This window comes from Silene latifolia, chromosome 1 (genome assembly GCF_048544455.1).
Source record: "Silene latifolia isolate original U9 population chromosome 1, ASM4854445v1, whole genome shotgun sequence".
NCBI classification, from domain to species: Eukaryota; Viridiplantae; Streptophyta; class Magnoliopsida; order Caryophyllales; family Caryophyllaceae; genus Silene; species Silene latifolia.
In genome coordinates this window covers 97,471,792-97,492,994 of record NC_133526.1, presented here as the reverse complement: position 1 = coordinate 97,492,994, position 21,203 = coordinate 97,471,792, and the positions used below count along the sequence as shown (strand labels likewise).

The following is a 21,203-nucleotide window of genomic DNA, read 5'->3' as shown; positions in this document are numbered from 1 at the left end:
ATGATGGCCTTTCCTCTCTCATTTCGATCTGCCATCTGCATTAAGAAAATAAAAGTTGTTAGAAAACACGTTAATCGACTAAAAAACATATAAAGTAACAAAAATCGGCAAATAATTGCAAAAAATACGGTTTTTTTTTTAAAAAAATTAATTTACCACGGACGAACAAAATAGCCCCTTGTTTGACCACGGACGAACAAAAAAACTCCTTGTTTGACCGTTGTCAAACGTAATTTTTTTTTTACCATGGCCAAACGTTTTTTTTTTACCATGGATAAACGATTTTTTTTTTACCGCGGCCAAACATAAAATCTGGTTGTTTGATCACGGCCAAACGTGAGAAACCCATGTTTGACCGCAGCCAAACGTGAAAATTGCACGTTCAGACCATGGCCAAACGTGAATTCCGACCGTTTACCATGGTCTCGCCCCCAAATCGACCCCTAAATCACTCCCAATCCGATTTAACAACATCAAAAATCGACTCAAAATCAAGTCTATTTCGCAAACAACATCTAACAATAATAAAATTTATATAATAACAACTAATTAACATGAATTTTACAAGAAAAAACTAACAATTTCTAAACTAATTCAATTAATTTTAATAAAAACCTAACACATAACCTAATTTACTAACTAATTCAATTACAAAACAAAATTAAAGTCATATAATCAATTAACAACAACAATAAGGGAAGGGAAAGGAAAACAAACAATTAAAAACAATGATTTAGCTAACTTTAACAAAAAAAAAATTTAAAAAATTGAAACTTACTTGTTATGGTGGTGGTGGAAGTAGTGGATGTCGTGGTGGTCGGTCCAATGAACGGCTGGTGGCAGCGTGAGGTGGCGGCCGGCAGGCAGTGTGGTGGTGTGGTGTGGTGGCGTGTAGTGGTGGTGGTGGTGGTTAATTGGTGGATGGGTGAGTATATTGTTTGGGTTTTTTTTTTGAATTAGAGAGGATAGTTAGTATGTTAGTGAGAGAGTAGGGGTAGTCGACGTCTTTTTTATGAAAAACGTCGTCGATAATTACTAAAGCGTCGTCGATATTTTTGAATCAGGCCTCCAAAGTGTCCCCAACAGGGGGGGGATACTGTTACGTAAAAGTTACTCCGAGACAGATTCTAATGAAAAGAAGATTAAAGTTAGGCATTCGAAAGTTCTTGATATTTACGTTTCTCGTGTTTCGCTTCCATTTGATGAGACGTGCAATCATACTCGTAGCATATTCATCCAAATCCTACATATAAATTTCATTTGACAACAAATATTGAAAGGTTTGAAATAAAATATACTGAATAATGTTTACAAAAGTTTGAAAAATTTATACCTCGTAAGAACGCTCATCAGTCCATGATGCTTGATCACACAAATTTTCTAGCCACTTCAACAAATAAACTCCACAAGAGTACCCGTTCTTTTGTCGAGGCACTTGCACAACCTCCCACTGAAAAGTTTTGATCTCCAACAACCTTGTGTATCTCGGAGAGTCTCTTGCGATGATCTCCAAAGCAAGCAGGAACTATACAAAAACAAGACAGTGATGGATTGTGATTGTGGTATAAGGGTATTTAATGCACATACAAGGTTATGTCATGCACAGACAAGGTTATTTCGTGCTCATAAAGATTGCCAACAATATTCTTATCCAACAATTCATTTTGGAAAGTCGAAAACCATTGAGATGCCTTCTGTATATCATATTTACAATTGAATAAACTCGTTGAATAAAATCTCAGCTAAATGTGCCGACATAACTTTCAAAAAATAAATGCCAATGCTATTCCAAGGCTAAAAGAGTATTTCATGCACGCTGAAGGTTATTTCATGGACATACAAGGGTATTTCATGCACATAAAGATCAGCAACAGTATTTTAATTCGACAATGCATTTTGGGCAGTCAAAAACTGTTGAGCAGCCTTCCGGATATAATAAGTAAGGGGGAACATGTTTTTGTGCAAAAAACTAATAAATCATACATGTTCAACTAAAAATTTTTGTCTGACTTCAGGGTGCCTGGGCAGGCTGGAGTCGAGTATGAAGTTCATCATTTTCCCAAAGTCAACAACACATGCAAACCAATGTGATCTCTCTACACAATAAGGAAAAAAAGCCCGAAATATTATAAAGTAGTCAAGTAGGATGTATCGACTTCAAATGAAAAAAAAAGTGCATTGAAAAAAAAGTGCATGGAAAAAAAAAGTAAGAGAATGTTTATTTACCAGTTGGGTTGTGTTTAGATTGAGGGGCAAGTAGTCAAGTAGGACGTATTGACCTCGAAACCCCTTTTTTACCGACAACTCCCAGAAATTTGAGAACATTTGTCAAAATTCTTTGTAGCTTCAAAAACCAAAAACAAGCATTTGACTCAATAAGGAATATGAGTACCTTTATTATTGTCGGAAAATACATAACACTTGGGTTTTCGACTGTAGTACGAATACCAACGGCATCAATAACCATATTCATTAGCCAATTTCCTGGCAGCAAGGTCTGCAATGCGCCTTGGGTTACTTGCAACCAATTGGTTTCTACAACGACCTCACTAATGATGCACATGTTGTAATTAGAAAACACGGAACAACAAAGAGTGGACAAAAAACGAAGTTTAAAAAAAGTTGTATGGTTAGTTAGAACTTACTCCTTATTTCCCCATTTTTCCGAATATAATTGATCAAGTGTGCATCTGTATATGATAAATCATCGTGTGACGCTTGATTATTGGGGAAAAGGAGAAAATAAAGGCTCGTTGATTAACAGGGGAAAAGGAAAAAGGAAAAAGGAAAAACGGAAAACAAAGCTACTTAAGATTTCACATTACCGAATCTGACCGCGATTCTTGTAAGCCTTTGCTACAGCCGTCACTTGAAGTTTGTAAGAGTTGTATCTCCAAGTTTGAATTTCATTGCAAACCCTCACAACATAATGTTTAACATCAACTCTCTGAAGAATAACAAGAAAAGAAATCAACATCAGTGCTTTCATAGTTAATGCACATACAAGGAAAAGTTGAATTAAATAATACGGACTTACTCCCTTTAGACCCACATTTGAACCTAAGCGTCCCTTAACCCCATTGTACATCTCCATATGACGCATGAGGTAGATTCTAATATCATGCTCGATATCTAAGACAACGTGCGGAAGATACAACTTAGGAATTAAAAGCGATGAAGACACCAGCTTTAGAATCTTACTTGAAAGCGTACTCAACAAGTTCTTCTGATAAAGGAAAAATAATGACAGGTAAATAATCTCGCGCAAAAATTAGACGAAAATCAGGCACTTTATTGCCAAAAGATCTGAAGATATACCACAGGTCTAACATGGCGAGAATAGTCAGTTGACGGAGGCATCAAGTGCATCACTTCTAACATCTTCTTACTAACATGGTAATAGAAAACAAATGGCAAGGGTGTAACAATAGGAATTAAGACCTGTATGACATTAAAAACAATGACAACAATTAAAAGAAAGACGAAAATGAAAAGAAAGACGCTTAGTTGAGAACAGCCATGGTAATGTAAAAATCTTGAAGGACTTACGAACTCCACGTCTGCAAAGTTGACATCCAATGAGTCAATCTGTTCATTAAATTAGGTGACCCGTATTAGAGAATAAAGACCTGTAATAATTGGACACTTATTTCATGCATGTTTAGTGTTGTTTAATGCACCTAGATTGATGTTTCATGCATCTACAAGGTTACTTCATGCATTCAAAAGTCTATTGCAGCCCAAGGTTGATAACAACCATGGAAAACTTACGTCAGTTGTCTCTGTGATAAATAGACGGCAAAGGCATTTACGATCTCGGAATATATTTCCCTCATTCAAATAATCACACCACACAGAAATGACATTTGTATGAACTCGACGATGAAGAAGCAAACTTTTCATATGACTTCGTGTGAGAGTCTTGCCCGTACAGCTAAACAAAACCTCCCTATATAGTTATGATAACATGAAACCTTAGTGTTATACAAGGAAAATATAATACATATATGTCGAATAAGATTAAAAAAATATAGGTGAGTGATAAGTACTCTTCGTCTAAGTTCTCTGAAAATGCTAGTCTCCTGCCACTTTTTCCGACCGACTCAAGTCACGAACCATGTCCACGTCTCTGATAAAGAAAGGTGACCGGTAATCATTCGCTACCTGCCTCTTATGTTGCCGACTCTCAATGGCATAATCTGAGCGGGTAGTTGGAGAAGAGGGCGCAATTGGCGATTAATCCAACGATACTTGAGAGGAGATAACTACAGGTGATGGTTGGGATGGTTGGGACGAGATCAGAATTGGCGATATTGGCGATAAAGGACAAACTACTGGAACAGATGGCGTAGTTGTTGTGCTTGCATGAGTAACACTTGAAGCAGCCTGTAACCTGGACTCAAGGAACTCTTGAGAGTTATATGGTGCATCATCACCACTAAAAAGCCTGAAAGACGGTCCTTCCAGAAGCGCCTTTTCCCTTTTTCCCTTTTTCTTTTTTTCCTTCAACAAATTTTCATGATGTGAATCAAACACCTTGCCAATATGAGTGTATACATCATTAAGGATCCCTTCTAATTCAGCAATGACAGCGGGATTGTTTAGAAATGCATCATCTACAGAACTCGTGTCAAAGTCCTCCTTCTTCAACTCCTCCACCACTTTACCCCTATCCTTCTTCAACTCCTCTTCCACTGCCCCCTCCTCCTTTCTCTCCTTCAATTCATTCTGATCTTTCTCCTTGTCCTCCTACACTTCATCCTCCTCCATCTTCTCCTTGGTAGCACCTTTCCTTTCACATTCAACACCTTCTCTTTCACCTTCTTCTGTACTCTGTCGTGAAAGGGAAAATCCTTCAAATAAACAATCTGCCAACTTTGACATTTGCGTGACAGCCGAAAAAGCGGGAGCCTTACACTTAGCATTTTTAACTGCTTTGGTAAAGTCACCATAAATGTCTACAAGTCGAATGGATGTGCCCGCCAAAACCTTGATGTATTCTTTCCTCTCATCAACCGGTTCAGCTTCAAGTTCAGGTTAAGGTTGAGGTTCAGGTTAAGGTTTAGGTTGAGGTTCAGGTTCAGGTTCACGTTCACGTTCAAGTTTAGGTGCAACATAAGCAAATATGGGTTCAACAGAGCCCTTGCCAAAGCTGCCCCCTTATGCTTCTCCAACTTAACCCTTTCTCTAATTTTCTCATCCGTCCAATTCTCTAATAAGGGAAATGATCGACGCACCGTTCTCGTCATGAAAACACATTTATCTAAGTAGATAATCTAGAAAATCAGAATCGGTCCCTTAAAATAAGTTTTAGGGGAATTAGCTACAGCCGCCTCCCACGACATGACGTTGCTGCTCATATGCGACCGTGCAAATTTGCACCAATTCATGGTAGGGACATCAGAGAGATTTGAAAGGGAGCTTAATATCCGAGGGCTAGGATGATCACTTACTACCCCCATCAAGAGAACATTGACGATATAGATGAGGAAATTGCTCTTGAAATCGTCTCCACCATCCTGTTGCTCCATCATCTTATCTAAGAGAACCTTTTTCGTAATATCTGAGGTGGTAAACTGAGCCTTATACCTCTTGACAAACTTTGTGTACTCCTTTTCCTTACAGAACATTCCAGCTGTAACAATGTCAATCGGTCCCGTAGGAAGTCCAGTTGTAACGTGGACATCCTCATCCGAGATAACCAGATCGCGGTTCATTAATGAACAGTTGAACGGATTAAACGTCTCGACAATCCATCTGGCCAAATAGCCATTGATTTCTTCTGACTTAAGCTGTAACAAACCTCCAAACCCCATACCGTGGATGACTTCAATTTGCTTTTCGGATGGGCCCAACTTCATGAAATTAGTGATCAAGGAAGGACTCATCCGAGTGAGGAGAGGCTTATACATTTCAGAACGCTTTCTTCTTTTTGTAGTTTGCGTTGGCCCTTTGCTTGTTTCTGGAGCCTTCCTCTTGTTCTTGTTAGGAGGCAAATCTGGTGGGACTTCCTTGTGAGCCTTGGGTTTAATACGCGGACTCCGTCGACGCGGTGAAATTTGTTCTGCCTCTGCTGCTGCAGTATTTGGTTTGGGAGGATTATCTGTCAAAGTAGTTAGCATCAATAAGGCAGCCTATTTCATGTATATACAAAGTTGTTTAATGCACATAGATAGTTATTTGATTCATATACAAGGTTGGTCCATTAATTCATAAGACTGTTGCACCCCAAACCGAACAGTGATTAGCTTCAGGAAGACAGCTTATTTCATGCATATACAGGGTTGTTTAATGCACATAGAGTATTTTTTGATGCATCTACAAGATTACGCCATACATTCATAAGTCAATTGCACCCCAATCCCACCGGTAATGAGAATCAGAAAGGCAGTTTATTTCATGCATATACCGTCTTGGTTAATGCACATAGATTGCTTTTTGATGCATCTACAAGTCATGCATTCTTAAGACTATTGGACCCCAAACCCTAGCCATTATTAAGTCTATTGGACCGGGTATCCTAAAGCAGGACGGGATTAAAAATAGGGGCCCGGGTATCCTAACACGGGACGGGAAAGGGTTTAGGGTTGGATTAGGCGGACTGCTACCACGGGTTCGCCTAATCCAACCCTAAACCCTTTCCCTTGCTATTGTCATTCGAAAGGGAGGAAAACCTAAAGATACCCTAGAGGGGCAGAGTGAACCCCTTTATTGGGACTGGGATTAAAAATAGGGACCCGGGTATCCCAAAACGGGACGGGAAAAGGGTTTAGGGTTGGATTAGGCGAACCGCTACCGCGGGTCTGCCTAGTCCAAACCTAAACCTTTTCCTTTGTTATTGTCATTCGAACGGGAAGAAAACCACAAGGCAGGGTTGGTTAATGCATATGGATTGCTTTTTGATGCATTTACAGGGCTACTTGATGCATTCATAAGGGTATTGCACCCCAAACCATCACCATTAATATTGGAATAAACGACATGGACTGGAAATCATTAGAAGGGATAGAAAAGGGTAAACCCTCACCATTGTTGTTACTAGAAAGCATATCTGGTGTTACTTGCTCGGTAACTTTTGGTTGGATACGCGGACTCTCTCGACGCGGAGGAATTTATTCTGGTCTTACAGCTGTGGTACTTAGTTTGGGAGGATTATCTGTCAAAGTACGTAGCATCAAGAAGGCAGCTTGTTTCATGCATATACAGGGTTATTTAATGTAAATAGATTTTTTTTTATGCATCTATAAGGCTGTTCTATGAATTCAGAAGTCAATTGTACCCCAAACCCTCTACGTTTACAATTAAACATGTAATTTTGAAACAATGAAAGCTCGAAGATTGACAAAATAAGGAAAAGAAACTTCATTAATAAAACACATCATCCATACATGACAAAGTTTTACAACATCCAAAATGAAAAAAAGCCGAGTACATAATTATACAAGGGTGGCTTAATACATGGAATTATACAAGTGTACTACAAAAGACTGAAAATAGGGTAACTTTAACACCTGAACGGTTAAAGGCCTAAATACACATATATCAAAATGCCAAAAAGTGGTACAAACTTGAGCAGTTGAGTTATTTATCGAGGAAAAAACCATAAAAAAGGGAAAGTTGCCCGAGTTGTTAACTCTGTTGAAATGGCAACTGCTATGTCAGGTGCTGGAGATGGCGTAGCTAAAACATAAAGCAACTCATTCACATGTGCGCGTTCAGCATCATCAAGAGCGTTAAGGTATTCTCTTTGAAAAGATTTTTTCTCTTGTTGGTGATGCAGGAGCAGTTTAGCTGCCAAATCTTCAGTCATAAAGCATTTGCATCTTTTATAAATTATTCTAGGACCCCTACGAATAATTCTTACACCATTGATATCATTGGTCCATAGAGAAAGGCCATATGCATGTTCAATGCGAGGTGCACTTGGGTGTATGAGGAAAAGCTGAGACCAATTCCTACAGGCCAACGCCATGTTTGCCTTATCTTCGTAACAATTGACTCGGTTAAATATGTTAGCCACTAGATCTTGATTATTGAAAACATCATCAAGTTGGGCTTGATAACGGTTGTCAGTGAGCTGAACTTTGACGAAGGGATCAAATGGCAAACTCATAGCCTCTTTTTTTCTTTTTCTCTTACGTAATTTTCGGCAAAAAGTGCTTTATCTTCTGCAATAATATTAACTACCCACCCCTTGCACCAATTGACCATACTTGGCTGTGTATAAGTAATTGACCAAGAAGAGAATGACCTACAAGCATCACAAATTGATCTCTCGAATGAAAAAAGCAGAAATAGAAACTAGTAAGGAAAAGAGTGCAAGCATTCCGTCATTTGACATATCACATTAAGCATGCAGAAAAGCACTAAGATAAATTCAGGTAATATCACATTAAGCATGCAGTACAGGTATTGCATCCAAGTTTAAAAAGAGCATTAAAATGTAGTCTATCATTACTTTGGGGTAAGGGATGAAACACAAAAAACAGACGAAGCTATGAAGATTTTCTTACTCAACGTACTTTGGTCAACAGCATCATTTATGCTTGAATTTGTTGGGTTTGGTGGGAAATAACCTTTCACCGATCTAGCTCCTTTTATTGGTGTTTTTATTACTGGTGTTTTTTTTCTTCCTTGCAACAGTCTTTCGCCTCATATCTGTGAATGCATTGACTGATGTTATCACGGGTGAAAATAGAAATTTCGGCCAATGCACAATCGAGAGCATTAAAATGTAAACAAAATATGCAGATTTTCCGAGCCAAGGGCCAACTACTAATTAAGTATTGACACCTTCTTGACAATGGACCAACTGCTAATTTTAAAGTGACACCTTATTTGATGCAGACAGAACCTTATTTGATTTGTGCCAGAATGATAGTGAGTCTCATGATCACTTGTTTTACCACTGCAACTACACGAAGCTTTGTGTCGCCATTATGCAACAACTGTTAAAAGTGGATTTCAGCCATGGTAATATGCCTCAGTGGATGAAAAGCAACAGAGGAAGGAGCAAAATGCAGAGACAAGTAATTTTAGCATGTCATGTAGGGTTAATTTACGATATTTGGCAAGCACGCAACAATGCACTACATCAACTTTACCTACAACAACCTCGACCTCGGATCATAGCAATTATCAGGAGTGTGGTCCAAATATTTGAGAGCAAGAACAAACAACCTCTTCGACCTAAAGAAACTGAGTGGCTTCATAGTATTCGCAACATTTACAGATAGATGGAAATTGTCATGTTTATAATACCATAGCTTTTATATTGAGATAGATTTTTTGTATACCCTTGAAGGGGGTCTGGACCGATGTACCAAATTTTGAGCTTAATATATAATTACCTTACACCAAAAAACAAACCTTATTTGATACACATTGAACCCTATTTCATGCACACTGGACCTTATTTCATGCATGTGCAGAGGACGGGTATCCTAAAACCTAAGCCTAATTGGCTAAAAAAAGCTGAAAACATCAAGCAACTACCAGCTGGACTATTTTTTTAGATCCGAGCAATACAGATCATTAAAACCAAAAGATCATCACAAATCCGCAAATTCAATTATAAAAAATTACTTGAACATGCAATCAGAACAAAAATGCAGAACTCACTAAACTATAAGCAACATATAAACTATGAATTTCTATGCAAATGAGTTAAATCCATAGTCTTGACTCTTGACACAATCTGATGTTGCTGCAGAAAGACTTGAAAAATGTACAAATTTGATTCAAAATAAATTCAATGCGAATTGGTGACACAATCAGATTACCATGCTAGACACTCGGAAATTATAATCCGTAGAACCTAAACCTATAGCAAACATCCGAAATCATCAAGCAAATTGACAGATCTTAGCAATATAGATCATTAATAATCCAGAGATCATCTAAATTCCACATTTTTGAAACGTAGAACAAAAACTCGAACATGCAGTCGAAAATAAGACTAGAAATCTAAGAATTCGTCATAGAATAACAATGAAAGACCTTAATTAGGGAAATTACTGCAAATTAGGGTTAATAGCTGGATAGGAATTGATGAATGTCGGGGGAAAAATACATGTATGATAAAATTAGAGTGGAATAGCCATTAATTTGATAAGCATATTACCTTAATTTGTAGGAATGAGATTGATAAATCTCGCGAAAATGCTGGTGATGAATGAATTGAACCGTAATTTGAGAAGCAGATGATCGGAGAGTGATGATCGGAGACGATGAAGGTAGGAGAGTGATGATCGGAGTCGGAGAAGTTGATCGGAAATGGCGACGGAGATGATGATGGTCGAAGAGAGAGAGAAGAAGATGAGTGAGAAAGTGAAAATGGGGAATGATTGAGATTCAAGGGTTTGGGGGTGAGCAACGTAAAATTATTATTATTATTGTTATTAATTACTTATATTAGTATTAGTAGTATTATTAGTGGTTCTCATGGTTCTCATCATCCTAGTAGTTCTCATATGATCCCGAATATATATATATATATATATATATATATATATATATATATATATATATATATATAGGTTCTTGTGAGTATTGTTTCCTATGGTGAGTTGTGAGTTTGTGCTTGGAAATCTCAGCCACTAGATTATATTAGAGATGAATGACCAAGATCTATCTTACCTGTCATATAAAATCACTGTCATTTACTTATTTTCTCTTTTTTCTAGTGCTACTCTTTTTTTTTACTTTAATTTTTTTTATCTCCTTTTTTTTACCTCGTGTTATTATGCTTTTTTTTTTTTTACAACTTTGATTTTTTTTTTCTCTCTTATGTTTTTCTCTAGTTTTCTCATTGTGTTTTTTTCTTTTTCTTTTTGTACCAGATTTTTTTTTACTTGAATTTTTTTTACTCTTATTTTTTTACCTCGTGTTATTATGCTGTTATTGTGCTTTTTTTTTTTACTTTAATTTTTTTTACGACTTTGATTTTTTTTCTCTTTTTTTTACCACATGTTATTGTGCTGTTATTGTTATTCCGCTGTTATTGTGATGTTATTCCGCTGTTACTTTGATTTTTTTCTTCTTTTTTTACCACGTGTTATTATGCTGTTATTGTGATGTTATTCCGGTGTCACTTTGATTTTTTTACTAGTTTGATTTTTTTTTACTACTTTGATTTTTTTACTCTTTTTTTACCGCTTGTTATTGTGCTGTTATTCTGGTGTTATTGTGATGTTATTTCGGTGTCACTTTGATTTTTTTTAACTACATTGATTTTTTTTCTCTTTTTTTTTTACCACATGTTATTGTGTTGTTATTCTAGTGTTATTGTTATTCTGGTGTTATTGTGATGTTATTCCGGTGTCACTTTGATTTTTTTTACTACTTTGATTTTTTTACTCTTTTTTTACCACATGTTATTATGCTGTTATTCTAGTGTTATTGTTATTCTGGTGTTATTGTGATGTTATTCCGGTGTCACTTTGATTTTTTTTACAATTTTGATTTTTTTACTCTTTTTTTACCACATGTTATTGTGTTGTTATTCTAGTGTTATTGTTATTCTGGTGTTATTGTGATGTTATTCCGGTGTCACTTTTATTTTTTTTACTATGATTTTTTTACTCTTTTTTTACCACGTGTTATTGTGCTGTTATTCTAGCGAACAAAAAACATATATGAGAGGGACTCACATGTGAGATCAACTATAAAATATATAGTTAACCGAGCAGTAATTAAGTGTTTAGGTTGGTCTCGCGTCCAAGACCGTCTCACATAAGACTCACTGGAACTTCTAACCAAAACTACATACCCAAAAACAAGACGATGTGCAACTTCAAGGGACTGCCAATGTTCATCCGGGTTAAAATATGTCTGCACCAGTAACGAATTAACCATACGAACACCCAAACAAATATAAAATATCCGCTTCCATGATCCATCAGAAGACATACTCTTCTTTAGACTGCCCTCAAATGTATCCAGAAGATCTATTTCCGTCTTATTAGCGACACTAGCAGTCTTCTCAGTCTCATCTACTGATTTAACATCACAAACTTGAAAATAAAAACAAAATTAGATCATACCCTTAATTTATTATATCGCCTAAGTTTTACTAATTTCGTCCAAATTATGACATAATCTTCCTAATTCTATCCATTGCTATCTCTTTTGAACTCTTTTCAAACATCACGCATAATTAGAAATCAAAACGATTTGAATCATGAGCAATGACGCGGAAAAGGAGGTAAACCAATTAAATTCGATTCATATAAACAATTGAATTTTAAAAGAGAAGTGAGCAATTACTTACTGTTCATCATCATAAAAGAGCTGCTTATGCAGCTAATCTGGAAGTGCGTCTCAGAGGAACAGATTATCCAGTAGAGACAGTTGAACACTTGTTTGCTGTAAATTTGCTGAAATATAGACGAGAAATGGTAGCTGAACTCAACATTAAGCCACAATTCGAATAAAATAATCACATTTAGTTAAATAAAATGATTATATTATAACTTGCTAGAAGCAGCCATGGAAACCGCGTCGAGAGGAAGATAAACGCAGATGTGAGTCCGACTGAGTACAGAAACAACAGTAAAGAAACATTTGATCGACTTCTCCGTCCTGATTTGCTTCATAATCTCAATTCCCTAGGAATTCTGATTACATCGTCTTGATTAGTACTAAGATGAGCGAAGAGCTTGACGGATCTGACCGTTGAGGAACAACTCGTCGGCGGTAGACATTGACTCATCGATTTCTATAGCATGTATATTCCGTAAGTGACAAATGTGTATCCAGAATAACAAAGACCTAAGATGGCATCCTAATTGTGGACTTAGCCCAAAACGTTAGACTCTTCTGAATTATGACCCAGCACAAAATCGCGAACATTAATATTAATGGTGGGACATACACAAGCTACTGCTACTGCATACATGACACAGTTGTGTGGATCCTATAGAAGTAGCATGTGTATCCTTTAAGTAAGAGACGTGTAGCTAGACTTAAAAATACACCAATAAACACAGCACAACTGAGCATACCAGTCAACAGAACTCACACCAGTACGACAACCAGAAAATGAATCGCATATCCTCAAAACACATGACAACATAACACAACAGATAATCATAGCAATTAAAACATTAATTATATACGTTTGAGCTTCAATAATCAATATTTGCAGCTTAATAAAGATCAAAAATCAAAAATAGAAATCAGCTGAAACATAAACAAACATAAAATGAAGAAATTAGGGTTATGGCAGGACAGAAACGTCACCGTCGGAAGGCAATAGGAGATCAAGTCTCCACCATTGCCGTCACGAGCGGTCGTCGGTGATGTCGCCGTCGGGGAGCGGTGGTCGGTGATGACAGAGAAGTCGTCCTTGCTATTATCGGGAGTCTAATGAGGGATTGTGAGTGATCGTACGGTTCGCAGTATAATTTGGTTCGTACAGGATCCTGATTATATATATATATATATATATATATATATATATATGCGGGATCTCATGAGTTTGGTTCTTATGGTGAGTTGTGAGTTTGGAAAATCTCAACCATTAGATGATAGCAAATAGATGGCTGAGATCTTATGCCGACACAAAGAACATAAAACTGGTAAGTTTTCTATAATCAACATTTTGTGAGATGATCGATTAAGACCGACACCATGGATGCTACCCTCACTCTCCAAACTACAAAACCACCATTACCATAACCACCCCATCAAACAAACGTTGTTTCTCTCAAACCGACCATGCACTACGCCATCACCACCGAAAGGTCCGTCATTGCTCCGACAACTTCCGACGCTTCATCGTCTACTGCCTTGTTCGAGTTCTCCCACCGAGTTGACTCGTGCCGTAGGCTATGTGCTTACGTTTCCTTGGTTATATCAGCTCAAAATGCCGCCAAAGAGGTCAGCTGCATATATCCAAGCCACCCAGATGACTGTGGATGATATTGCCCGTATGATTGAGCAGCAAGATGCGCTCATGGAGGCACTCAAGAACATGGGTAAGAGAGGTGAGAAACTGGTGGACGCATCCCAACTAAGCACCACCATTTCTCGCTTCCACCCCTATACTTATGAGGGCACCGGTGAGCCAAAACTGCTCGACAATTGGCACCGCGAGATGGAGAGTCTTCTAGAGGTCGTGATGGTAGAACAGGTTGCGTTCTACCTAAGGAATGAGGCTGGGGTCTGGTGGCAGAACGTGAGGGAGGATGATAGGGCATATTATAAGGATCAGGGGTATGACGCTATCCCAAAGCCAGGCTTCAAGAGCGCTATGAGGGAGCATTTTGTGCCGGAGCACATTCGTCACAAGCTGAGAGCTGAGTTCGATTCTTTCACCATGCTGATGATATGACCATCACGGAGTACTCTCACCGGTTCCTAGAGTTGTCATGCTACATAGAGGATATGCAGATGAGTCAACGAGGTTTAGCTCTTCGCTTTGAAAAGGGGTTGGCCCCGAAGATCATGGATATACTACCAGCTGGGGTACTAACCGATCTGAAAGAGGTATATGCACAAGCTGGGCATGCTGAGAGGTTAGTGGACTTGGCGAAGGAGGCTAAGGAAAGGAATGATGAGAGGAGAAAGGCGGAGAGTGAGAGTGACAACCAGTTGGACCACAAGAGGGGCAATCACGGTCAGGCTAGGGCCTTTTCTGGAAGGTCTGGGTATACAAGGGGATATCGGGCTTGGGGAAGAGGAGGCGATCGAAGTACTAGTGATAACTCCAACCTTACATGCTTTAACTGTGGCGGAGTGGGTCTAAGAGGCATGAGTGCACTAGTTCTAGAGGAGGAGGATGAGGCTTTCCAGGGACTTACCAGGGGAACTTTCAGGCTCTAAACCAAAGCTTTGCTAGCAACAAGCCATCTGGGTCGTGGGGTAATCGCGGAGGGCAGAACAACAACAATGGTAGCTACAACCGCAATAACGGAGGGTCTTATTAGCGTCCAAACAACAGTGTGACGCAGAACTCGACAGCCAAGCCGACTACGTCGACTACCTCGGTCCAGGGTGGAGGTCAGAAAAGTAGTGGGAAGCTCTTTACGATGGGCAAGCAGGTGGCGGAGAACAATGCTCATGTTGTTGCCGGTACTTTTCTTGTTCATAATACGCCATCTTTTATCCTGTTTGATTCGAGGGCAACCCACTCTTTTGTGTCTATGAGTCATGCCGTAGCTATGGGTTTGGGAGAGTATGAGCTTGTAAAAGATAGTGTGTTTATACCTTTAGAGGAGTCGGTGTCATGTTCTAAGGTTTATAGAGATGTATCCATGTTGGTGGGGGAGGTAGACTTACCGGTTAACTTGTTAGAGTTTCCTATGGATGGGTTCGAGGTCATCGTTGGGATGGACTGGTTAGGCAAGTATGATGCTAAGATAGATAGCAGACAAAAGAGGGTATCTTTAAAGGGGCCTAAGGGTGTGAAGGTATCATATAGGGGGTTCGTGGTGATACCTAAGCTTAAGTTTATAGCGGTAATGACTCTAAAGTCATGTTTGAGGAAGAAGTGTCCTTTGATCCTTTCTCAAGTGAGGGATATGCGTATGGAGGAGCCGTCGGCATCTGACATACCTGTGGTTGGGGAGTTTGGTGATGTTTTTCCAGATGAGATACCGGGGTTACAACCTAAGAGAGTTATCGACTTTAATGTTGAGCTCAAACCGGGGACGTGACCTATATCTAAAGCACCGTACCGTATGGGACCTAAAGAGTTGGAGGAGTTGAAGAAGCAGCTGAATGACCTATTAGACGGGAGTATGAGGCTATGCATCGACTATAGGGGGCCGAATCATATCACGGTGAAGAACAGGTATCCTTTGCAAAGGATTAATGCTCTTTTTGACCAGCTAAGTGGCGCAGGGGTGTTTTCTAAGATCGATTTGAGATAGAGTTATCATCATTTAAGGATAGCAGATGAGGATATTCCTAAGACAGCTTTTCGGTCACGATATGGTCACTATGAGTACGAAGTGATGCCTTTTAGGTTGACGAATGCACCAGCAGTTTTCATGGATCTTATGAACCGGCCCGTTCATGGATAGGTTTGTGTTCGTCTTTATTGATGACATCTTGGTCTACTCTAAGACTAAGGAGGAGCACGAGGAGCATCTGAGGTTAGTTTTGCAGATTTTACGAGACAATCGGTTATATGCCAAGCTATCTAAGTGCGAGTTTTGGTTGAAGAAAGTGGCCTTTCTGGGTCATGTGATTTCAAAGGAGGGTGTGTCGGTGGATCCTAGCAAGATTGAGGCAGTGACTAAGTGGGAATCACCAAAGAATGTTGCTGAGATCCGGAGTTTCTTGGATTTAGCGGGCTACTACAAGAGGTTCGTGAAATACTTTTCTAAGGTCGCAATACCTATGACAGCTTTGATGCGGAAAGAAACCAGATTTCATTGGGATGAGAGTGTGAGACGGCGTTCCGAACCTTAATGGAGCGTTTGACCACAACTCATATTCTAGCTCTACCTGAGGGATGTGAGAACTTTGAAGTACACAACAGCTTCAAAGAATGGTTTAGGTTGTGTATTGATGCAGAATGGGAAAGTTATCGCTTATGCGTCGAGGCAGCTGAAGCCGTATTAGGAGAACTATCCTACTCATGATTTGGAGCTGGGTCCAGCTGTTCTCTAAAGATTTGGAGGCACTATCTTTATGGGTTAAATCTTTAAGGTGTTTTCAGATCATAGGAGTTTAAAGTATATCTACACACAGAAAGAGCTAAACATGCGACAGAGATGGTGGATGAAGTTGACTGGGGACTATGACATGCAGATCATCTATCACGAGGGTAAGGCTAATGTGGTGGTAGATGCCTTGAATAGGAAGAGTGTACATTCGCTGGATACACAAATTGCTTCATGTATCCGGTAGCATTAGCCTATGTATCTTCCAATATTAGCATTTGTTGCTGTGTTCATAGCTGTACTTTACCTCTAGATATACATCTCTTGCCTACAGCATACACATGCTACTTCTGTAGGATACACAAACCAATTCATGTATCCGCTAGCAATAGCCTGTGCATGTCTCACCATTATATTAATGTTTAGCGAGTTTTGTTAGGTTAGAAGATTTTAATTGGCTAAGCCTAGACGTAGGATGCACATTTGTCACTTATGGAATACACATGTTTCTTATACTGGATACAAAAAATGATTCATGTAACTGCTATCAATAGTTTGTACATCTCTGAATATTCTTTTGATAAGTCTGATGTGGGGGAGTTGTGTCGAAACAGAATTAAAATTTCATGTTAGTTATTTTCAGTTTCTTTGTTTGTAACTAATTGTCTTTTTTTACTAACTTGCTAAAAATGTAGGTGCAGATAATTTAGTCTTAATTAAGTCTACATAATCATCTATGGAAAATTGGTGCAATGGGTGTGTTGTTAATATTCTAGCAGAAGATAAAGAACAGTTTATTAGAAATTATGTCCCTGAAAAGCAAACGGGAATGCGGTTTTCATTTGATCCGTTAAAGGAAGTTACCCTCAATGGCACAAGTTATGAAGCACAATATGATGTTTTTAATAATCAACATTTATGGAAGGTAAACTTCCATTTAAATATTTGGGGGTTCCTATCACTGCAAGAAGACTGAAAAAGAAGAAGTGTGCTGTCTTAATTGACAAGATTGTTGCTAGAATTAAGAGTTTAGGAGCCAAACGTCTATCTTATGCAGGCAGGCTTGTACTAGTGAATTCTGTGCTTGCTACTCTTTATAATTACTGGGCTTCTATGTTTGTTCTTCCCAAAGAAGTGTTGCACAGAGTTGATGCCATTTGTAGAAATTTCTTATGGGAAGGAAGCACAGAGCATAATAGGGCTTCCTTCATTGCTTGGTCAAAAGTTTGTGTTCCTAAGAAGGAAGGTGGGTTAGGGCTCAAGCAAAGCCAGATTTGGAATCAAGCTATCATTGGGAAGCTTGTTTGGTGGTTGGCAGAGAAACCAGACAAGCTTTGGGTGCAATGGGTACATCATATTTATTGTAAGGGTCAGGCTTGGCATCAACATCAACCTACTTCCACTGCTAGTTGGCATTGGAGGAAGATTTGTCAAGTTCGTGATCTTATACAGGATGGGTTTGTTAATCATAGTTGGAGTATCAGTCAAGGGGGTTACAGTGTCAGCTCTTGCTATAACTGGTTGAGAATTAAAAGGAATCATGTCTCTTGGAGTAATTCTGTATGGAATTCAATGGCCATACCAAAACATTCCTTTATCGCTTGGATAATTGCAAATGAAGCTTTGATGCTGAAACATAAACTGTTCAAGCTGCATATCAGCATTGATGATTTATGCTGTATATGCTTGAATCAGACTGAAACTCATGTGCATCTCTTCTCTGAGTGTATATACAGTCAACAGATTTTGCAGTTACTTGGCAATTGGCCGACTGCTGATTTCAGCTGTCCCTCTATTCTAGCCAGTATTGCCAACAAGAGGTGGAGTAAACTTAGAAAGCAAGTATGTACCATTACTATCTTGGCTGCGTGGTATCAGATATGGACTCAAAGGAATGAAGCCCGGATTAATGGACAAGTTCAGAGAGTTGTGAATGTCTTCAAGTTTATTAAGGCCAGTATTTCACAGCGTTTTCATATTTGTAAACCTCAAGTTATATCTGCTAAAGATACTTGTTGGTTGTCTAGAGTGCACCTTGTTTAAGCATTTGCACTGAAAAATGTATGGTACTCAAAATGTATCTGTTTTGCAGTTCTTCATGATTAATATAATTTCTTACCTTTTAGCAAAAAAAAAAAAAAAAAAATAATAATCAACATTTAGTGAATGAGATCTTCACACGACTTGATTTGTACGAAAATAAGGCAAATAGGGCAATGGTTTGTAGAAATTGGTGTCAACTCTTTCTCATACATCCAAATACACCTCGTGTTGGCATGGCATTCTTGGGGGCTTTAGTACTAAATGATTTGAATGGGGTACGGATTGCTCGTAGGGGTCCTAACATCCTTTATCAAAGATGCAAATGTTTTTTAACAGACAATATGATAGCGAAGTTCATCCTCCATTTTCACCATGCAAAAAATGAAAGTCCTAATATGCATATTAACATTCCTAATGATATTGCAATTGGCGAAGTGTTGTTGTTTCTTAGAGCTCTGCCATCTGAGACAAGAAGCACAGCAATTTCCATTGCTGTAGATTTGCTAATTACTCGTGAAAATTTCTCTTTTTTTGATTTCCCTTTCCTGCTCGACATATAGCCCAAGCTAGTTTATGTGTACTTAGGGTGTTATATGTGTAAGGTTTTTAAATTTTTCCTTTTGTTAGCAGTTTAGTAGTTATTGTGTATAATTATGTAGTTGTTATAAACTTTTATATAATTATGTACTTCTTTTGTATAATTATGTAGTAAGTTGTTTAACATTTTGCGTACCCTCTATTGTAATATAATTTTTTTCTTTTGTATCCAATATTAGCATGAATCTTCTAGTTTAATCACGGTCCTTCAGAGGGTTCACCCTAAAGTGTTTCACGTTGTAATTTTATTATCTATGTCCCGTCTTTTCATCCTTTTTCCGCTGGATAGATACATAGCTCTTGTTGCTTATGTAGATGCATCTGTGTTTAGTAACTAGTTATATATGTCTATTATATATATACATCTTTACAGTAGTTAGATACTTACGTCTAGCACGCTAGCTTCACTATTTAAAGTTTGATACGTGTGTCTGTCAAATGTCATTGTCTCACTTCCTTGGAAGATTTGTGCTTGCTATTTGTGCTTCGTATTCCATTTTTCTTCTTTACAATGTAAAATTCTTGTCATTCGTGAATAATGTATTTTGTCAATGGTATTTTTTTGCTTTATAGATACACTTGTTTTTAACCACACATTTTAATCATATTTTCAGATTACCACACATGGATAAGTTGATGCATGCTACATAATGATGGTGCAAGTACAATCAAACAAACCCAGAATGCTATTACTAAGAGAAGTCGATCCAAGAAAGATGTTAAAAAGAATTTAAAAGATGATGATGGCTTGGGGCAGTGTTATTTGAGGACACGTATGTCACCTAAAATGTTGTTGACATTTATCAACACTAATTTGAGTGCAAAACAAGTAGCTGATATAAAGGACATGGGCTTTTGTGGTGTTCTTAATCTCCGGACAGATATGGTTCCAGGTGCTCTTGCACATTGGCTAGTTACCAAATTCAACATATCGTCATGCTCCTATATGAAAGGGCAACTTCAAATAACGGATGAAGATGTTCATTTATCACTTGGTATTCCTATGGGTGCAAATGATGTCACGATAGCTTCCTCAACTGATAGGAGTGTTGACTTTGTTGAGTTAAAGAGTAGATGGTTGACACAATTCAATACAAAAGATCCCACAAAGGTTGATGTTAAGGATATATTACAACTGGTAATCAGCCAAATAGACGGAGGGGAAGAGTTTAAAAGAAACTTTATTGTATTCACTGTCTCAGCATTTTTGATGGGCGTAAAAGGGACTTGTGCCAGCTTACGAGGGTTGAAGTGTTTAGAAGATATTTCAGCTGTTTAATCATTAAACTGGTGTAAATTTACCAGACAACAGTTTATTAAAGCTGTTAAAAATTGGAGAATGTCTGAAAATGATAATTTTGCTGGGCTTATCATGGTGTTCGTGTTTATCTATCTTGATAGAGTATCCTTCAGTTATTTTTCAGTCCCTCGGGTATTCCCAACAATAGCATCATGGACGAAAGAAAGAATAAAATCTAGGCTTAAGGATGAGATGAAGGATGGGTTTGGTATTGGAGGTGTTCTATGTCGCATTGTCTAGGCTACGGTTCAGCATGTAACTTTTAGTATCCCAATACAATTGGATATGCCTGAGGCTTTTATTCGAGAACCAGAGGCTACTGAGCACCTAAAGGCTAGAGTGGACCCAAAGGCTACTGAGGACCCAAAGCCTACTGAGGACCCGAAGGCTACTGAGACAGTAGAGGAGGACGGTAACCCGAGCAGTATGTTTACTTTCTAGAAATTGGCAGAAGATGCAAACAATCTTGCTCTTGCCTATTCTAGCTTCTCAAAGTCTTTGGCAGAAGCTAGAATGAATTATCCTGACAGTAAGATTGTACAACAGATGGCTCAAATCGCGTCTACTTTAAGTGATTGCTCCTATTCATCACAACCTACAACAGAGGGATTGAATATTCCTGAAAAGAAAGTTGATGAGTCTGTAAGAGT

The 21,203-nt window shown here is 38.3% G+C and overlaps 1 protein-coding gene across 1 annotated transcript; it reads left to right on the top strand.

Moving 5' to 3' along the window:
* Nucleotides 1–15,032: 15,032 nt before the first annotated feature.
* Nucleotides 15,033–15,659, top strand: LOC141651502 (uncharacterized). Its single transcript, XM_074459211.1, has one exon. The coding sequence runs from the start codon at nt 15,033–15,035 to the stop codon at nt 15,657–15,659; it is 627 nt and encodes a 208-aa protein (XP_074315312.1).
* Nucleotides 15,660–21,203: the final 5,544 nt, after the last annotated feature.

Coding starts and splice junctions, on each gene's coding strand:
- LOC141651502 (XM_074459211.1), top strand. CDS start 15,033: ATGGGCAAGCAGGTGGCGGAGAACAATGCTCATGTTGTTGCCGGTACT.